Genomic DNA, 16,799 nt, shown 5'->3' with positions numbered 1-16,799 from the left:
AATCATACGTGTGTGATTGTACAAGGGTTTAACATGTTTGACAAACTGTAATGTATATACTGTCCTTTAAAGATATCATTGAGTCATCAATAAACCTTTCCCGATAACTTTAGTAAAACCGCCTGTATTGACCGAATTATACCACTGTGTCAGCATTTGGCGTAATTTGTCTACGTTTGACAGCTCCAAGATTGAGGATTTGGGAACTGTTTCAAGGTAACAAAACATAGATTTAAAACAAAAATCAGTGTCATGTGCTTAATTCGCATGCTGTTGGCTGAAGAGTGTATGTGGTGAAATTTGAAGTTTAATCTTCTAAATATTGTACCTTCGCAGACGTTGAACTTACTGTGGCAAATATGGCATGGGGTAATTCCTGGAAGACAACGTCTCTCTTATCTATTATGTATATCCCCACTTCCAGACTCGGAACTGCTATCACACAAACGACCCTCCCCACCACCTCTCCTCCCTCCCTAACCTGAAGGTACAAATCAACTTACTCTGCGGTTGTAATTTCGCTGATTTTGTGTAGTTGGTCCTCTGTAGCAATGAACACGAAGCTTACACTATTAATAGTTTGATACAGTATATCACGACCCATGTTGGAAAGTACACGCGTAATATTAGGCAGTTATATCTGTATAGCATTGGTCGTGTGCCCCTGGTACTGAATGTTCTTTACACCGATATATACTGGTCTGCTTATTTTGTGATTGTCAAACAGTCCTATATCAAAACACATTTTGTGGAGAATTTTAACATTATTACCTTGTACCTAAATTTTAAGTATACTCATCAATAACACTGATTGCAATAAGAAAACCACTTGACGAAATGCCAGTTTGTTCTGACCATGTACAATGTACACGTACATAGAGTAATAAAATTGGTCGAGATGTTCATTTCATATTTTGTATGCTGATTCTTTCTGTTTCTAATGAACGAATCCGGACGGCTGTACATTGCGTTTAATTATTCTATGGACATAATCTGAATATATAATATTTAATAACTAATCTTTTGAATATGTCAGCATAGCATTGAAACAACGTCAATTAGTGATTTTTTTGCCAATTAGTAATCTTCTTATTATCATCTGAGTTTACCATATAGATGTGCTGATACATACTAACAACATGGCGATGAATGCGCTTTTATTAACATGACTTTTACATGTACTAACGAGCTAATAGTGTGCGGCGTTCAAGAAGCATATACATTTGTATAAGGCTACTGCGAGTATTAGAAATGTTGACGTGTGCGCGCAAAGTTTGTTGCATGTAGTACTAGCGACAATTTGAAGCGATTACCATTTTAATATTGCATGTGTGATATAGAGCGCAGCGTGTGTTGAAATAAGCATAACGATTATCTTCTTTATTTCAGGGCATTGAGGACCTATTGCGAACATGACGAATTTTAATCATAGTATTATAGTATTATATATACAATAAATCTGGTTTATTATGAATGTAAAATGCACTCAGGGAAATGCTGAGAATGTCATTCTTGGTTACGACAGTGTTATGGTTTACAAATGTACTGTGGGATCTATTCCTGTGTTCTGTGGCTCCGTCTACCTTAAAATATCTTTCTTAGCAAAGCTCGTTCGCGCTTCCGCAGACTCGAAGCTGTGCTTAACCTTATGAACTCCTTTCTGCTTCCAGTGATCCTTCCAGATAATTTCCCTCCAAAATCAATCTACTTCCTGGACTTTTGGAGAGACTTCCTATTTTAAAAAGCGTCGTTCCAAGACGGTGTCTAATCAGTCATTTTGGCCCTGCACGCAAAGGGTCTTTTCTGTAGACCAAGTAATTCCGCCCAAACATGATTAAATTGCTCTCATAAATATTTTCCTTACTTTCAGAGTGTTCATGTTTTCTCAGAACGTGCTTACGTATATAGGTATACTCTGTGGTCTTAAGTACACAAGTTATTTATCTAAAATAACACCATGCGATGTTCTCCATTGCAGAATGCAGCGCCGCGCAGCCCATTCCCGATCAAAAAGGTATAATCTCGAGCAGAGGAAGACTATCAGCAGGCGATACTTCGTCACGTGCATGTCACTAATGAGGCAATTATATGCAATATATGACGTCATTCGAATGTATTTACGTTTTATTAAAAATAAAACCAAAATATTAAAAGACACAAACAATCAGGGTGTAAATCATATTCCAACCTTTGAAAGAGAAAATCGAGGTCAAATTGATGACGTAATCAATTGGACGTGAAAACCCGATCTGTGACATGCAGGTGACGTTTAAAGTGACACGCATTATGTCACACATGCGCACGATTTGACCAGCAGCGCTGGAATCGGATCAATGCACTGCGATGCGATTTTTTCTTAATCACATTTTCCCTTTAAATTACAGCGCACCTTACATGTATTTTGCGTGTTGTTTAGACTGGTAGTAGAGGACGAGGCATGCCATAGAATAGAGTTGATATTTAGGCGGGTTGGCAGGAGGGACACTACACATGCAAAGTAGTAGTAACTTGTGGGTAATTTGACACACAGAGAAGAATTCGTGTCACAAATATATCAAATATATTAGATTCTTGTTTTCGACTGAGTAAGGGATATTTAACATATAGACTTGATGTGACATTCGTACATGCATAGTCTATCTAGATAAATCAGCTCTTGCCAAACGTAAAAAAAAAGTTGTAAGAGATGTATATAATCTAATGACACTAAAGGGGTGAAGGTTTCACGTAATGACAACAAGCGAGAGTGTTGACAAAACTAGGGATGGACTGATACTTGAGACTGTGTATGTCATACAAAATAGTAATTACGTGACTGTAGACAGTTGTTAGGAGGAACATAACTTGATTAAGGAGGAGTGAAAATAGCAAAAACTGTGGGCGGACTGGCATTAAAAGGACGGGGCTTGACACGTGGGTCAATAATTCCAGTTCTAATTGAAATATTGTCACCTGTGTGTTATATATTGATTTATATAAACACCCACTTGTCAATGCTGCTTACAGACCTACATCCTGTTACTACCTCGAATAAATAGGTGATACTGATAGGCACATGATGTAAGTAAATGCATTGCTATGAAATGTGCAGTGCGCGCATGCTTGTTTCCGTTCTTGATGATACTGCAAGTGATTTTGAAATTTTGAGTTAAGAAAATCCTTAACCTAATTTCCGTTAATATAAAATTAAGTATCATCAACAAAGGAAATTGTTAACACTAATCAGATGGTGCGATGGCGCATATGAATGCTGCGATGCGCATGCGTACACGTTCAACAACTTGCACAGATTCATATTGATATTCATGCGTATGTGTTAATGTTGCATGAGCAGAGTTGATGCGTGTTTGTCAATTTTTTACAGCGATTTTACCAGAAAAGTGTTATAAAGTTCATTACTGTTAAACTTTACTCTGATGTCAACATTCCTTGACATGCATGTCTTCACGATTATCTACACGTTCTTTAGACGGTCATAGCTTTTTCTGACCATAAAGTATTGCATGTAGTTTATTGCGAAAACATTGGCATTCACTCGTTATATCTTTGATATTTTTTTGTCATGATGCGTTCCATTTGTTCTTCTCCTTGACATTTCAATTTCATCAAATCATGTCAAATCTAGTCTTGGCTTTTTCAATTATTACGGGTCGATAAAATCCCTTCTGGGGTAAATTTGACCCGACGGGTAAGTTGATATTTTCGCATGGTCAATAACATATTATGTGGATATCGTATTTGTTCGGCATCATTGATCATTCAACTAACTACGCAGCATCACTTTTATTCTTTTCAGGTTCATAATTTCTACTTTTCCTGTCATTTTCATTGTTTGAAAATGAAATCATTAAGAAATATCTTTAAATTCTGCAGTATTTTTTTACTTGGATGTGTGTTGTCGAATCTACCGTTCAATAACAGCGTCGTGCTATAAAGCAATGTTTTGGCATTCAGATATTTCCTTTCAAGCACAGGGTTTTGGTAGGTATGTTGTCGATTTTTTTGTTTAGATTTATTATGGTAATTTTGATTTACGTCCAAACCAAAGGTATATCTGGATTGAGGATCAACACTGTCTATTGACTTGGCTTCTACATAACGACAACTTTGGCTTTACTCTGTATAAGATTCCAAACTATCTAACGAAAACCGGGAAAATCATTTCAACGTTGACGCCGTATTGTTATGTGCAAATTGACCGCTGTACACAGGATACAGTATGTACTGAACGATATAAAGAAGCCTTGTGGTGACCCAGACAGCGACCGCTCTATGCAGGGAGTGTATTCACTCTCGTTTTAAAGACGGCTGGCCGTATTATCGTGAGCTCTGATGTGGTAATGGACACGTTGACTCTGATTGGACTCTAACCGTTGTGTTTCATGACAGGAGAAAACCGAGCGTCTCGACTCTTGCGCTTATCTAGGCATGCTACACTGTTCTTGCGTCTCCGTATAATAGGTTTTCATAGATATCCATAGAAGAAAACGGCTAATTTCTTTGACGGGTGGTTTCAAAATTCATGATAAGATTTTTTTTCAGAAAACGGAACGCTGGTATGATAAGCCAAAGAATGGAGTCGGATCGATCAGGTGCTGGGTTTGGCAACTGATAATTTTCTTTACGTCATGCAAGAGCCATTCAAAACTACAACTAATCTTACATGAAAGGGGCTATTTCCAGGCAGAAAAAAAGTCAGACAAACTCTGGTTAATGATTATCCACGAAGCAACAGTATTGACCACTTAGGCCACCTCAAGTTTGTAAGAGCCTAGACCTAGCTAAAACAGCAAACAAAGGATTTGTGTTCGGCTAAATTTGGGCATCCTATATGCTTCTGATTTTAGACATAAGATTAAACGGGGTCAGCATGTCTAGGAATAAAGGTAATTTGGGACTGTTTAGATACAGTTTATTAGGTATAGATTATCTTTTTGGCTATATCCATTTGATCAGTATGAAATTCAATTTAGATATCTGTCATTGATTTACGTTATATCCATAGGGATTAACTGTATAGCATGGTCCATTTTTCATGATAATTCGGATGTATCTGCCATTATGGCATGGCGTACGGATTTTTATCAGAGTAACTTTTAGAGTCATTTATTTAGACCCAGTTGGTTTTAACGAACCTTCCCTGTTATTCGTTTTACAATTTTGAGCTTTATTAAAGCGAAATGTTGAATTTATAATGATATAAACATTTTATTATAATTTGATGCTGATACCGCTCTAAACGTGAATGATACTGTTAGTTTTCACACGCTAACTATCACCACTGACATCTATTTGTGTTACTGACATCATGACTTAAATATGAAGACGAATGAAGAAGGCGTTATTCCTTATCGCGGTGCATTGACAATCAATATAGATTCCAACATTTTAATTTTTTTTTTATTTTTTATTTTATTTACTTGCTACCTCGTATTACACAGAATAGAAGGATTTAAAAACAAATTGTTTGCCCTGGTAACTACCTAAAATTTACGTTAGCATATTCTTTATGATATTAAATTGTAGTTTGAACATATATGCATTCGGACCATCGTTTGTATTAGACAAAGAACCCCGTTAATGATGCTAACGTTACTCGAGCTTTGTGAAAGAAAACAAAGACGGCGGTCCTTTTTCCTTTGAAGTGTGTTAAATATTGGACAAAATCCGGTATCTGCATATACCTTAAGGCTAGTAGAAGAACATTTTTGATAATAGATTCATAAGGGTTTAATTGATTTTTTAACTCTATACACTCTTGTTTCACAATTGCCTGATGAATATGTGCACTGTAGCAGCAAAGCTAAAGTATGGACCGAATAGACCAAGATGATTACAGGTTAAATTTGCAAACAAGATGGAGTTGAATGTTTCCTGGACCGTGAAACCAGTATATACCAGACAGCTTAAGAAGCTACTGGGGTAGTAATACATCTGATCAGGATGATTAAGTTCTGTGATGAATAATTAAATCCTCTCCTCTGAAGAAGCTTTCCAATCTTGCCGGAATAATTTGCAACCATTCTTTTATAATCGAACAAAATAAGTCTTTTATTTAGAAGAAGGATATGTATGAGGGCAGTAAGAGTCACACACAGTTGTAATATGAAGCGGTAACTTCCTCAAACAACAGGATCATGAAAATACCATTACAGTACGGGACCGAAAAGTACCAAAACATTAGAAAGAGGAAGGACATAGATACAGCAGGAACATCAATTTACCAAATCAACAGGGAACGAGCATTTCCTAAAAAGAGATATGAAAACACCAAAATAAACAGGAAAGCGCCCGTAGAAATATCGTAACAACCTTAATGAAAGACGATAGAGAAAATACAGAAAGAGAAAATCACCAACAAAACAGGAACAGAAAATCACCAACACAACAAGAACAGAAAATCACTTACATAACAGGAACAGAAATTCACCAACATAACAGGAACAGAAATTCACCAACAAAACAGGAACAGAAAATCACTAACACAACAGGAACAGAAAATCACCAACACAACAAGAACAGAAATTCACCAACATAACAGGAACAGAAAATCACTAACATAACAGGAACAGGAACAGGAAATCACCAACACAACAGGAACAGGAACAGGAAATCACCAACACAACAGGAACAGGAACAGGAAATCACCAACACAACAGGAACAGAAATTCACGAAAAACCATGGGAACTAAACTTCACAAAATAACAGGTACCGGAAAGAAATAACACAATAAGTAGCGAAACATCCAAAACGAATCATGAAAACAACAGTAGGAACTCGAAGACAAAGCAAGAACAGGAAGAACAAATTACAAAAACAACAGGAACAGGCAATTATCAAAACAGGGAGAAGGAAACAACAACACTACTGGAAGATAAAATCACCAAAACAACAGGTACAGGTAGACTCAAAGAATAAGAACAAGAAAACACCTAAACAACAGAAACAAATTAAAACAATTGGGAGGAACACTAAAACAACGGCGACAGTAAGACACCAAACAACAGGAAGGGTAAGTTACCAAAACAACAGGAACAGGAAAACACAAAAACAATAGGAACTTTAAAAAGAAAAGAAAAGAGGGAAACACCAAAATAACCGGAACAGACAGCAACAAAACAAGGAGAGGGAAACACCAAACAACAGGAACAAAGAAAAGCGTCACTGTGTGAAGTATCAGGTGATTGTTGTTTGAAGTTTGACATTGTTGACTTGATAGTTGTTTCTTCGTCATGGAGGTTTAATATCCTGCAAGTCAAGTAAGTCTTCTCTCTGAGACACACGGAACAATTTATGGAAGAAAGTACTGTTCAAATAAGGCTGTAACGGATGCTAATTTTGTCAGTGTGTTAATCGTAGTTTTCATAATACTTTATATTATGTTGTCACGTAGTATGAAATGCGTATATTCATGTGATATTTCGCTATGTATTCCCAATTCAGTCGTAATTGACGAATTTGAATAATGGTTTTAAAACAGCAGTTACCGTATTATCTATAGACTTTACATCGTTTGATGTACATGTATAATAAATCGACCTTTCTCTGTATATGCAGTCTCCTGCCAAACATCACCAAGCGGATTACTGGAAATGAAAGTAACTGGCACTATAAGCTTGTTGCCAAATACTTGCTGTCATTCTAGAGTATAAATAAAAGCCATCAGACATGATCTGCAAAATGTATCGATGTCAGATTGCACTAGTATGGACCACCCTGAGACCAAGGACAAACCAACATCATTTCCGACAGCTCTCGTTGTACACATTAAGAAAAATCAAGGCTCTGTAGGGAACATTAAACAAGCTCTTGCAAAGAAACTGACATCTTAAAATGGCAAAACCCGGTTCTAATTTTAAGAACGTATAGTGTAATATTGCCTGAATTTGACGAAGATTTACATTGAAGGTGTCCATGATGAAGTAGAGAACCCATACCTTACAGTAAGGGTAATTCTATCTATACTGATATTATTGTCTTTCAAATTTATTGTATGTTATTATTTGTTCAAATCATTTACCTCCTTGATGTTTGAATTTTTAGTTTAAACCGGTGTTTTCTTAACATGTTAGTATTCGCATTGTGTTCTTAGATAATTGTGGGTTTATTTTCAGACATACTGGTTAAAATTCTGCAAAATACACTGGTACAGAAACATAACAGAGATGAATAAACCCAGTCTGCCAGTACTATTCATTCACCTATTGTGGGACAACCTATATACACCATTCAGAATGGTATATCTTCACGTAACACGCCATACATTTATATATCATATCAAGCCTGTTACTCACCTTGCTGTTACAGCTATATGAAAAAAAAGACAAGATTGTAAAATAAAACACATTCCGAATTAAGGTTTAAAATGACATTATTACCCAACATATATTAAATGTGCTTGTATCCAAACCAATGACCCTACACTGACAAGCCATCAGCATCACCCGGCGCTTGTTAATCTTAGTGTTTCTATGATCGATTAACGAAATAATTACTCGGCTTATATATCAGCCAGGACACCGAAGTCGTGACATTTTCTATTGCTACAATCGTGCGTCAGCTAAATATGTTTCGTACTCGCAGACTAGAAGTTCCCATGGGAAAATGACGTCACGCACAAGGCTACTCCGTCGGTCCCTTGATTTATGTTCAGCAATTCTTTTAATTTGTCGCAGAAACGTGGACCGTTCCTTGGTGATTAACCTGTGCCATATCCCCTTTAGTTAAACTAGTAATAAACATCTGCAATCCGTTGTTGGACAAATACAAACATGTCGTTTACATTAAGAAGTCTTTATTCAGACCATCGCAACACCGATACAGCAGCTGTAACGATACTGTTTGCGAAAGTAATCCTTCGGAAGATTTACATAAATAGAGGTTACACAACGAGTGGTTGTTGGATATGGAATTTATTTCACACTCATAAGTTATTTTTTATAAGTTACAAAAGACACGAGCTTTAGCGAGTGTTTTTTGCAACTTTAAAAAAATAACTTACGAGTGTGAAATAAATTCCATATCCAACAATTTCGAGTCGTGTGACCTGTTTCTACCACAATAATATCGGCTTGAATCAAAGGGAAACGTGGCCAAGTATAATTTCGCGTATGCAAATAAAGTGTACCGGTGACGTCCGGGACCCGGTGATGTGACGTCATTAGATTATTGATGACGTCAATAACAATTGCAGCTTGGGTCAAAGTTCACCGTGTTAGCCAATTAAAATGCGTACAGAGTTTATACTACGTGTGGTATAAACAGATTGTTAATCAACAGCTGTAATGATTAACTGAGGGTCTGAGAGTTGAATAACACGGGGTATTGTGGTAGAAAGTATCTTATGAGAGGAAAGATCATTCCTTAGCGTTTTACTTCAGCCTAAAGCAAACCTTCCCACTCCTCGTATATTAAAAATATAGCTAAAAACAGCCATAGTCAAGCATGAAATACTTAATCTAACTGGAAACTCTTTTGATTTTCTGATGAAGTTAGCAGCATAGCTTACAATGTCTCCGTATTACTAAACATGTCGATTGATACTAACCACCATACTGAGATAGCCCTCCGTAATCATGGCTACACCTACCACAGCCTTGTTGGTCAAATGACCGTTCCTGAATTTCATTAAGCAAACAGTTCAACTTATCTTGTGAAAAAAAGCAGAAAACAAAACCAAATACAAGGGAAAACAAAAAAACAAAACAAAACGAAACATTATTTTCGTTATTAAATATAATATACATTAAACAATACAATCAAGATATGTATCCAAATATTCTAACTGTAGCTACAGCTTGTCACATTATATGTGTATACCTGACACAGTCTTGGACGAACCACCACTATAAAACATGATGACACTCGTACATAGGAGAACTATCGCTATACATAGCTTTCCAGAGGAGTGATCTATGTGATGAATAAATGTGAAAGTAAAGATATTACATGTAAAGATTAATGGAAAATGTATCCCAAGACGCTCGTAGATTGTATAGTATCAATGAGGGTAATCGCGTCGTTGAATAAAACTTTATCAGAAGTCAGGGACCATACATTTTAGTATTAACATTTTGATTTACTTTTGTAAAGATGGACCTCGGCGTAGTCCTTGTCGTATCCCCATTTGTGTTTGGTACCCCAAACTTAACTATAACCCGGATTAAACTGTGGGTTGGCGGTAAACCCAACTCTAACAAAACACAAGTTTGTCACCTAAAACTCCGTTTACACGTGTATCACTAGTTAATTGTATTGGTGCTCATACTGTATGTATTTTAAACAAGCATATCGAAAATTGAAAAATGCTGAACGATGATAAGTTTTTGAAATGGTTCACAGTGGTATGACATATATGCGATTGCATGTAACTGCACTTTTAATGGCAAACCAAACCGGCCATATCAACGAGCGTCCCAGGTCTGACCGACTAAGGAAGGCTACAGATACAGATGAAAGACTATTGTGAAGACAGACAAGACAAATTCCATTCACCACTACCAACAGGCTCAGAGAACAGTGGAACGTCAATGTTCGCATTAGCTAGCGTACCATTAACAGACGTTTATGAGCAACATGCGACTTCGCTGAACGACCTGTCAAACCTTGACCTCTGTTGACTAGAACATAAACAAGTGAAAACTGCAATGGACTCACGCTCACTGGACATGGAATACTAAGGCTTTTACATATAATCACTGATCTGGTGAAAGCCGACAGACGGTGGCGGTGTTTCTTTTGGAGGGTGTTTTTCTCTAAATTGTAAGCTTCGCTTGCATGTCTTCGATGAGAGTTGGATGGGTAAAAATACCGTAATAAGATCCTTCCACCTCTACTTGTTCCGCATTTCGATTCCCATCCATTGGCAGATCGGCCTATCCTAACGGATGACAATGTCGAACCATCCAGGGTCCGCCTAGTGTAAGACTATGTTCAGCAAGAAGCGATAGAGACACTCCCCATGGCTGCAATGTCACAAACATTGAACCCAATTGAGCATGTGTAGGATTTTTTCGGACAAGAAGTGAATACACGGGATCAAAAATCCCATACAACTGGAGAATTACGGGCGGCATCGAATCAGGAGTCGCAGAGTTTCCCTCATAACTATCCTCTGATAAATGTATATGAGACGACGGGCAAATAAATTGTGACTGAAGATTGGTTGCTTTACCCTATATTTACATTTTCATACTCAACATAATTCGGTAATGAGTTAATGTTCGTGATCCAGTAACACGTTTTGGAGATTTGAGGACGTATCAGTTAAAAAAGAGAAAGTTGAAGTCTCCTTTTATTTTTAGACTTTAAGTCTTTGAGCATGTCGTTTTAAAATGATACAACACTGCCGTTTTTTTTTAATAAATTTCTTCTCCTTTCGACTGTATATAATTTCGTTAGATACCAAAAACATCCCTATAGATCCTGTTGAGTTGTTATTGAATATCTTTTTATTAAAAAAATAAATCTAAGATATGGGTTATTTTGTTACTCGAAGACTTAATAAAGCTACGATTAGTAGTCAACTATTAATATCGCTTTATACATCACTAGGGACACAGAGTTAACTTCAAATCATCATTGAAAACATGAAATAGGTTAATAGGACCACGGGAGCTAATATAAAAAATCGAAATGTTACAGGTATTTCTTTATTACCACTAATTCAATAACATTTTCAGGAAATATATGATTATCTCCGGTTTTTTAAAGGTGATATCACTTACATTTCATTGCGATTTAAAGATTGATTTATAAGTATGTACCACGTACATATACGGGATATCATTTAACCAATAAATGAATATTTGATATACAATTGTATTTAAAAAGTAGATAGACTTATCATTATTAGCTTAGTGTCCATTTAAAATCATAACCGATTTTATTGTTATGTTAAATTTGTAAAAGAAATGTTTCGGATAGTCCTGACAAAAATTGATTTTATCTTCAACGGCCATTTTGAAATAGCTATCCCGCAGAGAATTATGCGTGAAGGCGACAGATATCAGTTTCTTTTAAACGGGATGGTAACGACTAACATCTCTCTTGGAATATTGATGTATGATGTTTGACTATGCACGGGCCGTTTATTTGGCAAACAAGCTCATTATTATTTTTAAAGTATAAAGAGGAATTATATGACACAAGAACCCAGGTTCCGAGTCATGCGTTCTGAGCGGATATCAATTTCAAATTCACAAAGGGTTAAATTTCGTATGACATGCGATATATTCCCACATGTCCGTTGTTTCGAGGTTCCATTTCCTTCACATAATCAGCAAATTTCCATACAAATGGAACAGAAGAAACTAATTTACTTTCTCCATTAGATTATCCATTATTTTACGACAAATTTGAGTCTGTCTGAAATGTATTTTCATCCTGACTATCTTCATGGCTGTCCAGAGACGACGAAAAAACAGCCGCAAAAACAAAACAATTGAGCAAACATGAAACAAAGCCATATTTCAAATACTACTTTACACATTTCACATTTTTGCGAGGCTGTCAAAAATGACATCGACTTTTGACATGAATAAATTAGGTCGAAATTACTTCTGTTTCATGCAAAAACAATTGATGTTTATATATAATGTACATTTGTACCTTAAATATATAACAGGATTTGTACTTTAGATTAAATCGTATCTCATATTTAGTGGGAATTGATGAGACACCAGGAATATATTAGACAACCGAATAAACATGTAAAACACAAAAAGGTAGGTGTGGACGGTAAGTGATAATATCAAAATAAAAAGGGTTATCTACCATAGAAAAGTAGAGGATATTGAAACAAAGGTATACCCGAAACAATCCAGCTTATTTTTAAAAAGTTTTGTGTGTTGAGAAGTTTAGATACTGTAACTTATGTAATACATATCATTTTGACCTTTTATTGTCTCCTTGGGCTGCTTTAGTTGTTCTCTTGTTTCGATTTCCTCAAGCTTTTGATGGTAGCTTCCCTCTTTACTGTTATGCATCATCATTTTATACGGTTGTCTACCCTTGTTTGTTCGGCTATCTATTTCTAGTTTACCTGGTATCTCATCAATTCACGTTACAATCTTTTTATACACAATAAATTTGCTTTCTCCAAAAATGCAGTATTGGTAGTGGAATATTAAAAAAAATGTATCATTAACCTAGCTGTTTGTTTATAAGTGTTTTCGGTAGCAATCACCAGTTCTTTAAGAACTATGACGCAGTCAACCTTGAACGCAATCTAGAAGACAACAGCTGTAACTCAAAGCGTAATTCAAGGGCGCTTACATAACACTTTTACAAAGATGAACCGAGGTAACTGATTCCGAAGAAAACAAATAATCACCCAACATTAAGCAATAAATGAAATTAATTATGGTTGAAAACTATGCGTACTTCGAAATAATTTGCATGAACCAGATTCCGTCTACCTCAGAATATGATATGAAATATATCTTCTCCAAAGGTATCTGATTTATTATACCGTAGGTGTTTGTTATCTATAAACAACCAGCTCTAAATGAATTAACTAAGAACGTCCGCTACAGATGTAACTTTGTTTGTTAACGATTTCAATGAACCGGAATTAATTGAATTATTAGCATGTCTTTCAAATTATCTACAACGGCCATCAGAGCAGCTGATACATAGATATGATATGCTGGCCATCATAGAAGTTAAGGGGGCAGATATCGAATTTTGTTGAGGCCACAGAGAATACACATTAGGCTAATAACACAACGACGTGAAGAATTATGGGGATGGAAGCAACTGTTCGCTATCAGCAGAGCAGTCTCACTACTTGTAGGGCCATGTCATGTTCAGCTTATTCGGCGCTATGATTCCCAAAGGGGCTACAACTCAGGGCATTATACCTGCTGCGGCGTAAAAACTAATCCCTCGGTCTCCTTGGGATTTCTCGAGCTATCGCGAGAACCCAACGAGATATTGATCTACAGAATGTTCTCGCGTGAGTGAAAGGTTTTCAAAAATACTTCATCATCGTACTAATACACAGAGTCAGGCTAAGGGGCGATATGAATTGACTGGAACCTACGTCCATAAATATGTATGAATTTATGCTACAAAGTCAGGATATATTTCATCTACAGTAACCCAATAATAGTCTGTCCAACGAAAGAGAAATGTCTACTTAAGACGAGTGGTTTCAGAATTGATCAAATGTTGACTCTTTAGAAAAAGTCTCGGGGCGTACAAGATCGTATATTTTGCATCTAAATATATTTATATACAAACTATTGATCACCTTTTTGTTGCAGCAAATGCCGATGCTGCTCTTATATTTGTTTGAGTAAAGGTGTGTTTGTTATACGCTGACAATACCTTGATATGGGAGTACGAGTGCATGGGTACCTTGGACAAACTCAATGTCATTTATCACTGACACTTCACCTTTTATTGTTACATCTCACAGATAGACACAGGATAAGTGAGTCAATATATACATAGCCATGTATTTTATTCTTTTATTTATCATAATATATCATTTCATATGTAGTAAAACAGAGAGGAGATTATAGTGTAAAACATTGGTTAATGCAATGGATGGATTACTTAGTTTTCTGAAGTGGCGTGAGATTATCTTATAAGAAGGAAGACATTTAATAATGAAAACGATCACAGTAACTAATGAGATGAAGCAATAAATGCAACATCTCTTTATTCATTAGCAATTTTTTTTATATACAATATGCATACATGTAACTAAAGTATAGAACCAATATAGTGAATATTCAAAGCACAGAATTGTTCCGCCTATGCTTGTTAATTGGCAAGAAATCTGTAGTCTTTGAGAGACGACGGGTTACCAATCCATCAACGTCTTAAAACCTGGTGAACAGAACTAATAGAAAAGACTAGCACAGTTTCAAAACATACCATTTTGATATCCTTTACATGGGGACCTGACCTGCTTTATTAGTTGAGGAATTCATCACTGCGCACTTCTTATACAGTTATTGCTTGTATTGATAAACCGCCAGAATTGGCATCTGAATAACGAATAACCGTCCGTTCTCACACGACATTTCTGATTATGGATAATATTTCATGGTTGCTCCATTTTATTAAGTTGACAATTCTATATATTGTGTAGTGTTCAGACAGTGAGAAATGACCACGAAATACGGCTCCGTTCTGATGTTTAACACGTTGACGCATGCTCCGCGGTAAAATAGGCATTGTTCACAACCACTTCATCTTCCTGTCACTGCCGCATAGTATCTAGAAAAACAAGAAGAAGACAGATGGCCTCCGAAATGTATTTTATTCCGAATGGATGATACGTCTTAATCTCGTGTGCGTTTTGTTCGCATGGGTCCCATAGGGAGAAATTGAATTATTCCTAGCGTGGTTCTTGAAATTGAATTGAACAGTCAAATGAACAAGACATTCAGATGGACGAAGGAAGAGAGATGTCGACCATTCTTCCTTAGGGACTGAACTCTCACTCTAACATCTATTCTTTGGAATAAAGAAATACTTTCCAACTCGTCTCGGAGTGTTATTGATTGTTTGTCTTATTTAGGGTGTAATTTCACTCTATAATCTAAACTCAATATGTTGTACTGTGGAGGTGAAGATTGACGCTAGATGAATCCCACAAGAACATTGCAAGTGACATTCCCGTAGGTAATTGTTCATAATTAAACGACTGTAATGGGTTTTGCCGTTAAGAATCACTAATGCGCTGATGATACGATCACAGGACAAAATCATGCAATTTTGTTAAACCTTTTGGCCAAAACAGGGAAAGAAACAAACTACCTCAAATCACTAATGGAATTACCAAGGGGACATACCGGATGTGAGGTCATCAGCCGAAAAGAGGATTGAATTAGTCATCCTTCTATACCGACATAAACACCATTTAAGAAACATTTGTGTGTTTTATAGTGTAGGAGTTCCTGGTTCTAGAGATAACATATTCCTTAATAGTATGATGATAGAATAATAATAAATGATATTTAAAAGTTTGTATTACATATGAAAAAAAATCTAAATAAAATATTTGATAAGAAGTTTTCATTTTATTCGTTGTTTTAAATGTGTTCATTGCTTAGTGTTTAATGCAATACCATATCAAACAGAAACGGAATTTATCAGACTATAGATGCCGTTACTCTATCAATATTATAACTGTATAAACGCAGTGACGGCGAAAATGCAGCAGACATGAATGCAATATTTTTCAAGGGAAAACTCCATATTGATAAGCAGTATCAAGTTACTAAATAAGCCTTTGGATAATTAAGATAGAATGCCCTGTACCTGTATATTTAAGATATTAACTTATAGTGCATCGCTTTTCTTGTATTTTAATAGTGATTTCTTTTAAACATAATTCCAATAAAGTTTGTCCTACGTCATCGTTAGTAAATACTGATTAAAAAGAGAAATACAGATCTTACTTGGAAATAAGACGCATGTACTACCACATAAATATGTGTGTTGCGATAAGGAACTCGTGGCTTTTGCGGTACTTTTTTTCACCGGATGTTTTCGACAGGTGATATAAACATAGAAGAGTGAAATACCCTTATTCCCACACCTGTCAACTAATAAATGTATAACTGTATTTTTTACTCTTTGTTCAGATATTTTTGCCACGGAACCTAGCTTCGATGTGCCTGTAGTCAACATCACAGTGGTGGAAGGGAAGACTGCTATTTTACCATGTTCTGTGGAACATCTAGGCAGCCATAAGGTAAACTTACAGACAATCCCTAATTGCATGTGATCTAACATCGGAAATGTGTGTCATTTGTTAAATCCATTGTTATTTTTATTG

General features: G+C 36.0%; 1 protein-coding gene across 4 annotated transcripts in view; it reads left to right on the top strand.

Annotated features, from left to right (window-relative positions):
• LOC117334352 (limbic system-associated membrane protein-like) overlaps positions 1–16,799 on the top strand; it is a 116,003-nt gene that overhangs the window by 67,796 nt on the left and 31,408 nt on the right. For 3 of the 4 annotated variants that reach the window (XM_033893911.1, XM_033893913.1, XM_033893914.1), the window contains exons 2-3: positions 1,979–2,014; positions 16,606–16,715. In XM_033893911.1, the coding sequence (XP_033749802.1) occupies positions 1,979–2,014; positions 16,606–16,715 (146 nt within the window). The remainder of the gene's footprint in view (positions 1–1,978; positions 2,015–16,605; positions 16,716–16,799) is intronic. The other variant, XM_033893912.1, reaches the window with a different exon arrangement.

The sequence above is a fragment of the Pecten maximus genome, chromosome 9, assembly GCF_902652985.1.
Source record: "Pecten maximus chromosome 9, xPecMax1.1, whole genome shotgun sequence".
Taxonomy (NCBI): domain Eukaryota; kingdom Metazoa; phylum Mollusca; class Bivalvia; order Pectinida; family Pectinidae; genus Pecten; species Pecten maximus.
Note: the sequence above shows the minus strand (reverse complement) of the source record. Positions and strands in the feature narration are given on the sequence as shown.